Raw genomic sequence first — 14,330 nt, forward strand, 5'->3', positions numbered from 1 at the left:
GTGAAATTCTCTGCAGCTTTGATATGCCAGAGTTGCTAAGCTTACAAAGCGCATGAAACAGTCAGTCATGGTTGAACTACAGTACACGAAGTCTTGCTCATTCGCGCAACTACAGCCTGTCTAGCTCTCGAGAACCTGTTGGCTCAAGCAACGCACGCGATCCAGGCGCCAGGGAAGACCCCTTCCAAACCCGCTCCAGGGCGTTTAGGTACTCCGATCTATACTGTGACATGTGATTGCAGTGCGGCGTGCCCTGGAACTCCAGCTCTCTGACATCCCAGCTCTTAGCCCTTGCCTCGTCAGCGTGGCTCGTAATATCCTCCCAGTCAACATGCTCATCGGCCTTGGAAAACGCGTAGCAGATCCTCCTGCAGTCGACAAACCGTGCATCAAGCAGCGTACGTCGATATATCCTCTCAGGCTTCTCCCACCCAATGAGCTGGGAGCCAAAGAGCACATTAATGACGAAGGTTATAATGATGGGTCCCACAATGCGCCAGAAGAGGCCTTTAGGCAGCGAAAGAAGCATCGAGTGGAACGACTTGCGATAGGTGCCGCGTGCAGGGCCGCTATCGCATATGATACCGTTGAGAGGGATGGCATGACCTAGCTGGCGTTCGAGCACGATAAGTAGCTGCGTTGCAGAATTGGTGCCACCGTTCGAAAAGGTGTGAATTATGATGTTGGGTTTCGCTCCGGATCGGTTCGCGTTGGCGCAATCGTCGAGTACACTGAGCACCACTTCTGCCGCCGGTCTGATGGCTACCCACTGTCGTACGTATGGGCTGGCGATGTTGAACACGCTGGATTCGAGAAGAAGTATCTTTGCGCGCGGTGCAATCTCGCGATACCCGGCTACGTACTTGGCTATGTGCTTTTTGCCCGCCCCGAGCCACGTGCAGAGAATGACAAGTTCACCAGGCGCGGCGTCTTGAGGGATGAAGAGCGATATGCGTGGTCCTAGCTTGGTGAAGACTGGATCGGCGGCTGCTAGGCTGGTCATGCTGGCAGAGCCTGAACGGCGTTGGTGGAGACACTCGAGGTAAATAGGAAGAGTTTACTGCATTTAGGCGCAGTGAGAGACAGCGAGACCAAGGATGACTTAAATACACTACACTTTGTTATGAGCATCCTTCTGGTCGCCCCTATAGACTACCTGGGTACCTAGGTAATGTAGAAATGTAGACTAATCATCGCTTCGGGTAGCTACTTTAATCGGTACTGGACTAGGCGTCCTCCGTGCTTCGCCCCCACCACTGCGAACAAACCACGCCCGCTTCTTCTCCTACCTATGGTGCTCTGAGATTCTACTACAGTTCCCGTGTCTCGCGCATGCCCATAAGCTCCGCCACAATTGCTGCGCGCCTTCTCTTGGGCGAAACCTCGCGTACGATCCGTTGTGTCTACGAGGGGTGATACCACAGCGGGATTTTCCGAGAAGGATTTGGGGCGTACTTGGCGCCCAGATTATATTCCCAGCGCTTCTGCACTCGCGTACTCTCTGTTGCTGCTATTTGAATATAGATTGCATTCCTAGAAAATGAGTGGGCCTTTACCAAACTTGAGTGAGAATTGGAAATTGATCTTCCCTTGCGGGCTTTTGCACAACAGGCCAAGGATTGGAGAAATGCTGTAGGTATGATGCTTAGCGAACACAATGTTGATATATAACCAAGAGATCTTACAGGTTCTCTTTTCTCTCTCTGGTATTCCTACCAACATGTGACCGTAATTCCGGCGTCTGAAGCGTTTGGTCTGTAACAGTAAAGACAGCTTCTACATATGTGACACAAGGTAACCGCCAGAGAAACTCCTTTAAGCCATGATAGGGATCCAGACTACACCTTCCGAGACGCCTTAGTGACGTTCATGGCGACCAGCCTCATTCTGGGCTTGCCACGACTCCATCACAAGTTGAAGACTTTCCTGGAAGTCGAACGTGATCTGAGCCATAGTCTTGATGTGGTCCAACCGCAGTTTACCACCATCCATGGAGCCCAGGGACGCCGCCGAGAAGAGCACATTGCGGATTTGGCGTCCATTGAGTGGCTTGAACAATTTGCTCGCCTCACCCCTGTGCTTTCCGAACCAGTCGATGATGCCCTCTCGGTCCTCTACTTGCTTTCTGTTGAGGGGCTTCAGGAATTCTTCGAAGATGGCGATCTTATCGGGGTATTCCAGATTGCTGTACATGATACCAAGATTGACTCGCGATAGGACAGCAACATCAAATTGCTTTATGCGGTTGGTGGTGAGAATGAGGATTCCTTTGTAGTACTCCAACACACGCAGGAGTACGGATACTAAAGCGTTACGTGTGAGATCGGACGTGTTGGCGCTCCGCGACTCAAGAAAGACATCCGCCTCGTCAAACAGCAAGACGGCGCGCCAGCGAGCAGCGAGTTCGAAGAGTGACTCAAGGTTGTGTTCGACGACTGCCGGATCCAGGCCAATGTCTGAAATGCTAACTGCAAAAAGTGGCTTTCCCGTCAGGGAAGCCACGCTTTCGGCAGTGAGGGTCTTCCCTACTCCCGGAGGACCGTGCAACAACATGACAAGACCCTCGCCTTTGCCCTTGACAATGTCCTTCATCATAGGCTCTTTCAGGGTGCTGCTCGAGTGGCTTTGGACGAGCTTTCTGATCAGGGTTTTATGTTCGTCATCGAGTTGGAGCTTATCGAAAGCTACGTCATTTGTTTCTTCTTTCTTGATCTTGATTTGGTCGACGTGTAGCTCCAGCCATGTTCTCGTGGTGAGGTGATATCCCAGTACACGTGGGGGGCACAGCATATATTGCTCGTCACTTTCGAAATCCTTCTTTGCTGGGCACCTGTCGAAAGCTCGGCGTTGGTTGCGCCATAGAGGTTCGTTAACTGCGCAAGACCCGCAACTACATTCGTCGTCTCTGTTAGAGTACACGATGTTGCCCATAGGAGGATATCGGCCAGTGTTAGGATATACATCAGTGTGAGGAGCGTGCTGCAGGTATGAATTGAAATCAACCATAATGTTACCATTGATCTAGCCACTGCTTGTCAGCAATTGAGCTCACGGGTTCCTAATAATCTCATGAGATGTTCGACTGACCTGTCGCGCTTCGGATGTCTTGAATAGAGACTCTGTTCTGCGCCGGCGACCGAACATGACTCGCAATAGAGTTTCGTCGCCAGAACCCTACATCGCCGAGTATCAGATTAACAGATCTTATGTTTGAAGATTTTATGTGACTCTTACTCCTGATTGTTTGTTTTTGAGCCGCTGGAAACCACTTCCATGGGATATCGCAGTACCATCGTACTCAAACGTTTGCTCTCCGAGACGATCCTCAATCGTCCGCACACAGTACTCTCGGAATAGCTTCCCGCGAGCGATGAGTTTATTTTTGAGCTCTCCTATCTTACGTTCCTGATCGTCATCCGTAAAGTGGTTCCGCAACGGATGACAGTGAAGCGTATTGATCAGCTTCACCCCTGGGAACTCTTCGAATTTGAAAAGAACTGGAACGCGGGTGAAATGTTTCCCATTCCAGTCATAGCTCCAACAGTGTAAGTTGCAGACTTGTCGATTGTCTTTAGGCAGCCCAGAATCGCTTTCCGTAGGGTAGTAGCTGCTACACTCTTTGACTACGAAGATCTGATCTTCTTTCATGAAGGATGTGGAGTAAACTATTTCTCCTGGTGGGAAGATCGTCCAGAGGTTGTCGAACTGGATCGTACTGTTCTTTACTGCTGCCTCTATGGCGGAGAGATAAGCTTCAACTTCGGGTGAAGAGCGGACACGCTCCATGAGAGCAACCAGGTCCTTCTGAGCTTTCCCCAAAAACTTTTCTGGCTTTTGCTCCACTGTGGCTGTTTGACTGTTCCGCTTCGCTTCTCCGATCTTCTTCGTAACACTTCGCCAAGAATCAGATTCAAAAGATTCTCGGGCAAGTTCCTCTAGTTTGGTCCATCTCTGTAGGAGCGGCTCAAAGGGGCTGATCAAAGTAATCTCGTTGTCACTGTCCTATGCCAATGTTAGTGCTCAGTTGTGCTGGGAGCTTAGCAACAGACACCTACCGCCACAACGTGCATCCTTGGATCATGAGCGAAAAGTACTCGGAAGATGTCGCGCAATTCCACACTGAGAATTTGAACCTCCGCCCATTTGTATTTTCTGTTCTCACCGAAGCGACTTGTCCACACTATGTCATCTTCTTCCTTGCGTTTCTCAGCGTGGCCGACTTTGAGGATTTCATCCTCAGATACGTCTTTGGTCTCTTCAACTCCATCATCGTTGTATCTGACATTGCGAAAGCGTATTCTAGTGGCGAGCGGCTGAGAATCTGGATTTGAATTAATACTAGTCCGTTTATCACCCGTTACGTGTTCGCCATTGGGGCGGAACTAGTGTGGCAATTAGCTACAGCATGCAATTCAAGCCAAAGGAACCGACCTGCTCAATCCGATCATTAGATGTCAAGTCCTTCGCACTGAGCTTCGTATCCTTCCCACGCGAGCCGACTGTAATTTTGGTACGCTGTATCCGTGAGCAATATCATCTTAGTACTCAGGATCCCAACAACATACTCCATCCGACGTTTTGGCAACCAGGCTTTCTAAATCTGCTACACGCTTCTCGAGAAGCTCGATGTATCTTGCTTCAAGTAGACGAACTCTCGAAACCGAATCGGTGTTGACATCTCCGCCGTTTTCCATTATGATCTTACCCTCATACGACCCCAAGTGAAGAACTGACTTCTCAATATACAAAGCTTCTGGTTGTGCGCGAACGGGAAGGCTTATCCTGGTTATAAAAGGCGCAAGGCTGAGTTGAATGATGAGACTGCCTGGGCAAGCTCTGGTACCGGGAACCACAGGATATTTCTTGCTGAGCTGAGAAATACCCTACATATCCTCGTCAGCGGAAGCTGCATGTATCGGGCGATTTAAGCTATTGGGCTCTGATAAGGATCCATACACAGCCTTGTTGCGTTGCGTTCACGAGTGTAACCCGCTTGACTGCGATCGGTCGTAATTCGTGTGTCCTGACATGGGCACTGTGTATCGTTACGGTGAGTATTGTGACGCTCTGCGCGAGGCACAAAACAATGGTGATTGAATCGCATGCGACACACTGTTGCTCGAGTTCAATAGAAATGCCAACCCGGCATTGTTGTGGCAACAGCCTGACCGGAATATGCACATGTGTAATGAGGGGAAAGGCCGCCGGATAGAGCATAGTGGTGTCATTGCGTCGCTCAAGTGCAAACAAGACGACCTCTCCCATTCGTGCCGTAGAATAACCTTTCCGATTCGTGCCACAATCGTGACCAAATCCTATGCCTGTCAGACGAGGGACCAATCCCGGAAGAGTGTGGTGCGATAATCATGCACAAGGCTGGACTGGCAGCAACCTCGCTTACATGCAGTGAGAAGGCAACTGAGACCTCTAAGCTCGCGTCAGTCGTGTTGCCGTTGCATCGTATCAGAATGACTGATCAAAGTCCGTATCATCAGGTTATCAAGTGAACAGCTACCCAAGTACCGACTGATGTCCGGCTTCACGACAATTTCTCAGCTTGATTGAAGAGCTTTCTTGGCAGATAAGAAGGAACAAGGCTGTAAAGCGACCACAATACGAATCGATAAGAGCTGAGGGGTCGTGCATACGCGCTTCGTGTCAGACGCACTGCTAGCCTTCGTGTGAAAGAGTGTGCATACCTATTAAATCGGAGGTTTTGCTTGACGTGCGCCTGGCAGCAAGGCCAATCTCATGCGGCTGGCTTGCCTGCAATGGAGAAGCAAGAACTTCGTGATGACCCAGGGACAAAGCCAGACAAGATCTCCTTCCATTCGGTGTATGCATCGTCCCAATTAGAGAATTTCTGGGATGGAACGAGCGACGAGGTGAAGAGGTATTCTACCTCGCCCCCCAACGGTGGATACCCGCTGATCAAACAGAATCGTCGGAAGTGCCGCCGACGTTCAAAAAAGCGACTTCTTGACGGACGAAGTTCTACGAAAGCTGTCGAGGAAGGAGAAGGATTACCTGAACGGATCGTCAGCCGATGAACTCGAAACGGTCCTACAGACGTACTTCCATCGTGCGACCGAACGGCAAACGGCACTTAAGACAAGTCAAAGAAAGGCCCATCGAGCGGAGCGTAGGACCTTTGAGTTCTTGGATAATTTCCACAACTACGCTGAAGCTTATTCCGGAGTCATCCAGATTATGAATGCCGCCCCAGGCGGAGGATACGGTGATGCCGCATACGGTGCGCTGTCGCTCTTCTTAGTGGTATGTGCATCGCTTTAAAGATATCTATAGCAGTAACTGATCGGCAGCATATTAGGTCGCAGTGAACAAAGTGAAAACCGAAGAGCTCATTGACCAAATGATGCAGACCCTTCATCAACAGTATTGCAGGATCAAAATGGTGAAGGACGTCTACAATACCGACCGCATGAAGCAACACGTAGCAGTAGTGTACCGACTAGGAATTGAATTTCTCTATACCGCCGTTCGGTACTACTCGAAAAGTACCTTCCGTAGATGGTGGCATGTCGTGGCACAGCCACCGAGCATGCAACTGACGAACAAAATCTCGGAGATTCAAGCCGCTGTTGAGGAGATGAGGAAAGAAATGGAGGTTCTCGATGGTATCAGACTGGGAAACATCGAGACGAAACTTGAAGAAACGGCTGCACAGCTTGATAGGACGGCAAAACATGTACAAGGTACCTCTTACGACGCGCCATACTGAAGCGTATCTAACAGAAACAGCTTTGCGAACGCAAGTGGATGACGAACGGCTAGAACAACTGCAACAATTATTAGGAGTTGCACAGAACGATGTGGATCCTGCCCTTCAGGTTTACGCTGATATCTTGCGGCAAAGGTTCGACATGCGGAAATGGCCCCCGTTCGACGTAAGCGGAACTCTCTACAGCAACCCGGACTTTCGAGCGTGGCGAAAGACCGATGACCTCAAACTGCTCATTTTGCGTGGATCGACCTCGCAGCCACCCAACACCGATCTCAGTTGGCTTTCTCCTAGTGCTGTGCAGCTTATCAAAGATGCCGACGAGATCTTCGGGGATAGCGCAACACTTCTTCTACGCCATTTCTGCAGGCTCATCGATGACTGGCACAACCGAGACCGAAAAATCGTAGCTCAAGTCATTGTTAGGAGCTTCATCCTTCAGGTCCTGAGAGATCCACGTAGCGAGTCCTTCTTCCGCAATGACCAAGCGTTTGCAAAGACGAAGCGCGGGTTGGAGTCGGTCAACAAGATCGACGAGGAAAGAGCCTCCGAGATTACAAGCCAACTGTTTGGCATATTACGGGGTTTGTTGGAGACTTTCAGAATTGAGCAGCTTATCATTGTTGTTGATCGATTGGACGAAGTCGCCGATAACCTCGAGGTGTTCATTGATCCACTTTTGGAGATGATAGCACACAATGACTGTAGAATCAAAGTGGCAATGACGTTGCGTACCCCTCGTGATCTGAAGGAGGGTCGGATGAAGCGCGTCTTGGGAACAGGGGGATATAAGATTCTGGAATTCAATCAGGATGATTGAGGCCAACGAAGGAGCGATTTCGATCGTTGTGTTTGATCGACGCATTCGGGCGCCATCGATCATTAGGATGACGCGAACCGACCAATATCGAACCTCAAGTTCATTTAGCGAAAGAAATAAAGGCCCTAGTCGGTCATCAGTATAGCGAGTGGCTGATTGCCAAAAGATGTTCTATGAGAAAAGCGCAAGTCGTAGGTGTTCGAATGATCATCATGCATTTCTATCATAAATCGCCCTACGCCCACGACAACTCCACACCCTACCACCGTACTCCACGCTCACTTGGTATCTCATGCAATAAAAAGTCGTCCCCGCCGATCGTTCGAATGTATACGTCTTGAGCACTGGTCGTCACGCTACTTCTTGACAACGCCATCCTCAGCGTTGAAGCAGTCTTCAAAATTCTTGGTGTGCTTGTTGGAGGCGTGCTCGGTGAGCAGTTTGCGCGCGGTGGTGCTCTGGAAGGTCTGGAAGCATGTCTTGCACTTGACCGATTGTGCGCTGGCGTTCTATACACGAATCAGTAGGCGAACACGACTTCAGGAGAGTATACGCACCGACTTCAGCTGGCTCTTTGCTTCCTTGGGGCCCTTATCGGCGGCGCGATCGCGCTTCTGCTGTGCTCTGCAAAGCGGTCAGTAACCCCGCTATAGCGACTGCGCGTGGTTGTTTCGTACTTGGCTCCGTTGCCCATTTCGTTCGTCAGTTGCTCTTCGCTGCCTGGTTAGTCGGGGAATGAAAAGGTTGGATGTGTCCTGCGGGGGCTACAGCGCTTGAGGGATGTGAACGGCAGTGAGATTTTTATGGAGAAAAGATCTAGACGGAGGGGCGGTCACCGTTAATCGCTCGGTGGCGCTTGCCCGCTTCGGGAAGGCCGACCGCGCGCGATCACATGGGCCACGCCAACCTTCTGAGAGGTCTGCCCGCGAAAGACAACATCTTTTCATCACCTGGCTCTGTGTTCTCGGGTTCTTTCAATCAATGGGTGCTATAACTCTCTGTGCCACCCTTACTACTCGCATGTTACCTAAATCGAGCCATTTGCTACGTCAAACCACGGCTAACGCGTGTCAATCACGAAGCTTTGGCATTACCCGTCCAGAACAGCTTTCACAGCACACAAAATGACACGCAAAGCCGTGATAAACATGTGTCTAGAGAGCTCAATGCTTAACATCATTCGCGGTCGCTTGACCACGCGACGCGAACCATTCCCACCTTGTTTCAGCAAGGTCGACGTGTAACCAGCGATATGTTATCGACTGATTGCCTCCCAAATGCAATTAGCCACCTCCGTCTTCTGGTCTTTACTCTTTTCTGTTTTCATTCTGTCTAATTTCTCGCTATATCCTCAATTCGCCAGCAATCACGGTCAAATCTCTCGCTCTTTGATTGTTTCGCACAACTTCCCGAGCACTATCACGTTTAGCCCTGGTTTCTTCAACTTTCTTCATTGCGCACAACTTTGAGGCTGCTGATATAAGTGCCATAACAGACGACATTTCCCTTTGATCATTCTCCACCCTGTTGTCACTGCTACAAGGGCCAGAAAGCTCGATCCGCTCGACAGACCGTTCAAAGTCCTTGCGCAGAGGCGAGAGCCATCAACGACTTCAGCGTATACCATTGACACAGAGCGATGTCTCCATTCACGATGGCCCACTTCCACATATCGCGAAAGACGCGTCTACGGGCCGTCATTGCGATATCAGTCACCTTCTTCGTCGCCGAAATATCAAGTAAGTCTCCCTTCCTATTGCGCGACTACTACTGACCTTGAACAGCCGGCTTCTATACCAAATCTCTTGCCCTGGTAGCTGATGCGTTCCACTACCTGACCGACCTGATCGGCTTCATAGTCGCCCTCGTTGCAGTCCACATGCAGGAACGTAAGGATGCACCAGTCGCACTCTCTTTCGGTTGGGCCCGCGCCTCACTCCTTGGCGCCTTCTTCAACGGTGTCTTCCTACTTGCGCTTGGCCTCTCCATCTTCCTCCAGTCTATCGAACGCTTCGTCGATATCAAGCAGGTCGAGAACCCTGAGATTGTCTTGATCGTCGGATGTATCGGCCTTGCACTGAACCTAATCAGTGGAATATTCCTACACGAACACGACCATGGGGACGGTCACGGACATGGAGACGGCCATGGACATGAGTCCAGCCACGCCCACGATGAGGAAGCTATCCGTGTCGATGAGCTGTCCGGTCTCAATCATTCAGAGCACAACCACCATAACATCCTCACCTCCAAACCGCATCGTGACCTCGGCATGCTCGGCGCTCTAATTCACGTCCTCGGCGACGCCTTCAACAACATCGGCGTGATCATCTCCGCCCTCGTCATCTGGCTCACGCATTCGTCCAAGCGCTTCTATATCGACCCTGCTATAAGTCTCTACATCGCCCTTATGATATTGGGAACCGCCATCCCGCTTACCCGCCGATCTGGCACCATCCTACTCGAATCTGCACCCGACGGCGTCGTACTAGAGCACGTGAAAAAGGATCTCGAGAGCATCCCGGGCGTGCTGGGTGTGCATGAGCTGCATGTGTGGCGATTGAACCAGACGAAGAGCTTGGCGAGTGCTCATATTGTAGTGCGGGACACTGAGGTGCGAGAGTTTATAGGGCGGGCGAAGATAATCAGCGAGTGTCTGCACGCCTATGGAATCCATAGTGCCACGCTGCAGCCGGAATTAGCTGATGGGAGTGAGGTCGGAGCAGAAGGAGAGATACAGGAAACTGAGGAAGTAGGAAAGTGTAAGCTTACGTGTGGGACTTTGTGTGAGCCGCTTAAGTGCTGTAATTAGGGAGAGCAGCGTACGGAGTAGACTCACATGTACGCCAGTGGTGTGGGTATGTCACGTTGAACAGAAATTCACGAAATCACCGCACAATATCCAAAAATTATCTTTGAAGATAAGGCATCGAGGGGAGATATACGTGGGCAGATGTCACTTGGTGCGGCTGTGATCTGCCATGAGGGTTTGGTGAACAACACTTATCAATCGAGGGTGTACAAACGGGAACATCCGCTGCATCTCCCCGCGCGATTACATCGTTGTACATTGCGCCATAAAAGTGACAGGCGAGCTAGTGCACCTTACTTGAGTATGGAAAAGGGTCGAAAATGCTGAACATCATTAGACGCTCCCACGTGACCTACGCAAAATGGGCTCACGTGATTCTCTCCAGGCCGGGGCTATACCGGTAGCGCTCGCGTCGTCCTTCGTTCCTTTCTCGTCCATCACTATGTGTTTAGGGCACTTCGATTTCCTACCATCGGTGATACCTCCATCAAATTTGATCACATCTCTCTTCGATGATCCTTGCGATCATGGCAACGAGTAATGCTTATTCTTGGAGCGCCACAGCGGTCAGTACTGCATAGCTTGCATTAATTTGAGACAGCAATACTATTTCCAATGATCCTTTTTCCAAAACAGCGTGCAAACTGCCCCTGAATGATGTTCTAACAACCCCACTTTGCTGCCTTCAGCTGCAGCCACCATCACTGTTCATCGCGAGCTGTCAACCATCTTGGAAGCTCGCTAGGTATCACTTTAGCACACCGCTCGGCTGGAAGAGGTCGATATGGGCCCAGATGGGCTTGTCTCAAGATACCGCCTCTTAAGTGATACACTCTAAACTTTTCTTTTTTGGCAGAAGAGTACTCGCCATGCTGTAGGTTTCGGTCATCTCCGTGGTCACAATTTGTTCACGACTCAGCAAAGCACAAGCTTTAAGCGCCACGAACTTGGGTTTAAGGAAGTGCTCTGAGACCAATGCTAGGCCGACAGATCGATTGCGCGTGGTATGCAGCAGTCTTAGGCGAAAACACGCATTGGTGCATGCTGCCTTGTAGCATGGTATCTCCCTCCCCTGGCCTTACAATGCATATTGTCGCCACCGTGAATGAAGCGCGGAGTTGCAAACGTCGTGCTCTTTCAAGATGCTTCCGAGATCATTTCTTCAGATTGCGGTAGTCTGCATAACCCTTCTCTCGTGCTTCACCGTGCACCTTGGCTTCCGTAGAAGCTCCGGTAGACCAGTGCACATCGATCGAAGCTTTGATGAAGATGGTCGACCATCCTTAGGGTCGATCACAAATGTGAAAGTCATCTTAGACTTCGACGAGCCGAAGAGCGATCCCATTTGGCACATTCAAAATGCGACCCTCGGGTTCCAGAAGATATACGCTATATCGATGCCCCACAGAACGGACAAGAGAGATTATCTGGCGTTAATGGGGTTAATTTCAGACTTGACCATCGACGTTGTGGATGGTGTAAATGGCAGTGCAATCCATACGAAGGCCCTTCCTGCAGTAGGTCCGCCATCACAATCAGATACTTGCACATGCTCATGGAACACAGTACTGGAAGGGCGAGAAAGCTGCTGGTGACTACGGATGCTGGCGCGCACATATGAACGTCTACCAACACATGCTTCAGCACAACATCCAGTCGGCACTAGTTCTGGAAGACGACGTCGACTGGGACGTTCTCCTGCGTGCCCAAATGCTCGACTTCGCTCGCGGTGTCCGCGCTCTCCAGAACGCAACACCCCCTTTCCACTCTCCCTACGGCGCCAACTGGGACTTGCTCGCTCTAGGACACACCGGCGCAAACAACAAGCCGAACAAGGTCCAGAATTACTGGGTCACGGAGAACGATCCCACAGTCATATCCGAGAGCCGCAGAACCTGGGGTCGCAAACCGGACCTCAGTATCGAGAAGCTTGCAGGCGAGCACACGCGCATCGTCATGGAGATGAGCAAGTTCACTGCGACGACCGCGTATGGTGTGAGTTTGCGAGGTGCGGCACGGTTGCTGTACGATCAAGCACTTCTTCCGAATGCGAATGCCATTGATATGGCTATGCTTGCTCTCTGCCGCAAAGATCCTTATGGTTCACCGTTCTGCTTTGGTTCATACCCTATGATCTTTGGTCGGTATCGTGCTATTGGTGCTCAAGATAAAGACTCGGATCGGAGGACGATGTCGAATGAGGTGCAGAGCGGATCGGGTGGCTATCAAGATAGCGCGGATAGGCTTGAGCCGGAAAGCGAGTTCACTGTGTTTCCGGTGAGCTTGAATATCGGGCGTCTGATGCGCAATGAGTGGATGCTTCCAGCAGTGGATCCTGAGTCGGATTTGGTGAAGGAGATAGACTTGAGGACGTTCCGGTTTCCGAAGGGTAAAGAGGTTATAGTGAACCCAGAGGAGTATGTGGAGTATCAGAGGACTGTGGCGGAGTGGCAAAAGGAGAAGGTAGAGACGATCAGTTGAGCGTGGACATAGAGTCTACGCATAGGTGCATCTCTCAGGTAGAACTATTACATGCATCGATTCGTAACATCGAACGCGAAACGAAACAATGTCTCTTATGATGACGACTATACGAGATAAAAGCTCTACTACTAAAGAGTGAGACATGTCGGCTCTTCAGGTGGGATTAGCAGTGCGCGAAGCGCAAGTCTACGTTTCGGCGCCCTTACTATCTACTCGAGAAATGACCACATCCTCCCTCCGATGTCCTTGTTGATCTTTTCGTACGATTCGCCCTTCCCTACTCTCTGCCAGAACTCTGCAATCTCCTCTTGGTACAACATTAGTTCAACTGGCGTGTCCCAAGCGGAGGTGCGATTTCTAGCTATCTCCCCCCAATGTGCCATTCGCTGAGGCCGCAGACCATCACGGTTCGATGCAAAGTGTATGAGAAGCGAGCCTTCGCGTGAATGTGCGCGATTATTATCTTCGTTCTTTTCGGTATCGGGCGGAAACCCGTTGAACCAGCGTTGCGGAACATAGGCCACGTTCGAAGCCCACCACGGCTATTGCACGGTCAGCACGTTCAGAGATCGAGAGCAAAAGAATAGCCTCACCCGCTTGATGGCTTCTTCCATACCACTTTGTTCAGTGTACTTTAGGACGATCTCCGGTTGATACTCTCGAATACTCAGCGCGCTCGCGAACAGCTTGAACGCCCACTGGTTGACCCTAACCATGAACACGCCATTGTTCAAACCATTTCGATCGTTCGTGACAAGGAGATGGATATGGGAGAACTCAGGGTCCGGTGGCACAAAAATGTCGAGCGGTATCTGAGGGTTCATGAGCACAGTGTCGCGATCGTGCCACAGAAGCCATTGCAGGCGCTGCTCCTCGGGCTTTGCGAGCTCTTGTCCGATAATGGTCATAATCCAGCCGTGTTTAGACCAGAGGCCTCGGATCATGTGTTCGCGGAGAATGCAATGCGGATAACCGTGGATCTCGTTGTGTAACGCGTGTGAGGCGATGGCGGCTTCATATGGAGGGTCTGGGTCGCCGAACGATGCGGTGCACTTCCCAAACTTTGGATAGTGGGTCGTGGGAGAAGTGTAGAGATCTTTTGGAGCCCATTGACTACCATTGTCGTTGGGAGTCGTACTGATGTTGTCATTGGGGCTGTTGAAGTTGTTGGGACCCTGGACTTCGCTGAAATGGCTGAGTGCACTTGGTATGTGTTCTGATACAGCAGAGAGGACGTTCCGCTGATCGCAGATGCCGTATACCAGCAATCCAAGGAGTGCAAGAATGCAGTACCTCAAGATCAGTGCAGTGCCGCGGCGATTTTGTCTGCCTCGACTCGCGTAGGGTTGTTTGGTCGGCAAGATCGGATCCATATTGTGGCTCCCAACTGAAATTTAATCAAGCAGTCTTGATGCAGTAGGTGGAAGTGTCGACAAAGCTTTCTTGAGATGTTCAGGGAATTAATCGAGTGT

At 50.7% G+C, this 14,330-nt stretch overlaps 8 protein-coding genes across 8 annotated transcripts; 3 read left to right on the plus strand and 5 right to left on the minus strand.

Annotated features, from left to right (window-relative positions):
• Positions 1 to 109: 109 nt before the first annotated feature.
• N0V89_004807 (uncharacterized protein) lies at positions 110 to 1,003 on the minus strand (the record flags this gene model as incomplete). The annotated part of the gene is made up of 1 exon (XM_056213589.1): positions 110 to 1,003. One exon carries the CDS (start codon positions 1,001 to 1,003, stop codon positions 110 to 112), a length of 894 nt encoding a protein of 297 aa, XP_056073897.1.
• An 854-nt stretch (positions 1,004 to 1,857) lies between these two features.
• Positions 1,858 to 3,144, minus strand: N0V89_004808 (uncharacterized protein; the record flags this gene model as incomplete). The annotated part of the gene is made up of 2 exons (XM_056213590.1): positions 1,858 to 2,822; positions 3,138 to 3,144. The coding sequence occupies 2 exons, from the start codon at positions 3,142 to 3,144 to the stop codon at positions 1,858 to 1,860; spliced, it is 972 nt and encodes a 323-aa protein (XP_056073898.1).
• A 75-nt stretch (positions 3,145 to 3,219) lies between these two features.
• On the minus strand, positions 3,220 to 4,694 carry N0V89_004809 (uncharacterized protein; the record flags this gene model as incomplete). The annotated part of the gene is made up of 4 exons (XM_056213591.1): positions 3,220 to 4,002; positions 4,056 to 4,382; positions 4,432 to 4,515; positions 4,566 to 4,694. 4 exons carry the CDS (start codon positions 4,692 to 4,694, stop codon positions 3,220 to 3,222), a joined length of 1,323 nt encoding a protein of 440 aa, XP_056073899.1.
• Positions 4,695 to 5,771: 1,077 nt separating this feature from the next.
• On the plus strand, positions 5,772 to 7,562 carry N0V89_004810 (uncharacterized protein; the record flags this gene model as incomplete). Its single annotated transcript, XM_056213592.1, has 4 exons — positions 5,772 to 5,893; positions 5,940 to 6,276; positions 6,332 to 6,716; positions 6,763 to 7,562. 4 exons carry the CDS (start codon positions 5,772 to 5,774, stop codon positions 7,560 to 7,562), a joined length of 1,644 nt encoding a protein of 547 aa, XP_056073900.1.
• A 356-nt stretch (positions 7,563 to 7,918) lies between these two features.
• N0V89_004811 (uncharacterized protein) lies at positions 7,919 to 8,256 on the minus strand (the record flags this gene model as incomplete). Its single annotated transcript, XM_056213593.1, has 3 exons — positions 7,919 to 8,071; positions 8,120 to 8,186; positions 8,240 to 8,256. 3 exons carry the CDS (start codon positions 8,254 to 8,256, stop codon positions 7,919 to 7,921), a joined length of 237 nt encoding a protein of 78 aa, XP_056073901.1.
• Positions 8,257 to 9,216: 960 nt separating this feature from the next.
• On the plus strand, positions 9,217 to 10,374 carry N0V89_004812 (uncharacterized protein; the record flags this gene model as incomplete). The annotated part of the gene is made up of 2 exons (XM_056213594.1): positions 9,217 to 9,301; positions 9,347 to 10,374. The coding sequence occupies 2 exons, from the start codon at positions 9,217 to 9,219 to the stop codon at positions 10,372 to 10,374; spliced, it is 1,113 nt and encodes a 370-aa protein (XP_056073902.1).
• Positions 10,375 to 11,856: 1,482 nt separating this feature from the next.
• On the plus strand, positions 11,857 to 12,855 carry N0V89_004813 (uncharacterized protein; the record flags this gene model as incomplete). Its single annotated transcript, XM_056213595.1, has 2 exons — positions 11,857 to 11,862; positions 11,941 to 12,855. 2 exons carry the CDS (start codon positions 11,857 to 11,859, stop codon positions 12,853 to 12,855), a joined length of 921 nt encoding a protein of 306 aa, XP_056073903.1.
• A 212-nt stretch (positions 12,856 to 13,067) lies between these two features.
• Positions 13,068 to 14,231, minus strand: N0V89_004814 (uncharacterized protein; the record flags this gene model as incomplete). The annotated part of the gene is made up of 2 exons (XM_056213596.1): positions 13,068 to 13,400; positions 13,452 to 14,231. The coding sequence occupies 2 exons, from the start codon at positions 14,229 to 14,231 to the stop codon at positions 13,068 to 13,070; spliced, it is 1,113 nt and encodes a 370-aa protein (XP_056073904.1).
• Between the last annotated feature and the right edge of the window lie 99 nt (positions 14,232 to 14,330).

Source organism: Didymosphaeria variabile, assembly GCF_027946475.1.
Source record: "Didymosphaeria variabile strain IMI 356815 chromosome Unknown scaffold_3, whole genome shotgun sequence".
Classification (NCBI taxonomy): domain Eukaryota; kingdom Fungi; phylum Ascomycota; class Dothideomycetes; order Pleosporales; family Didymosphaeriaceae; genus Didymosphaeria; species Didymosphaeria variabile.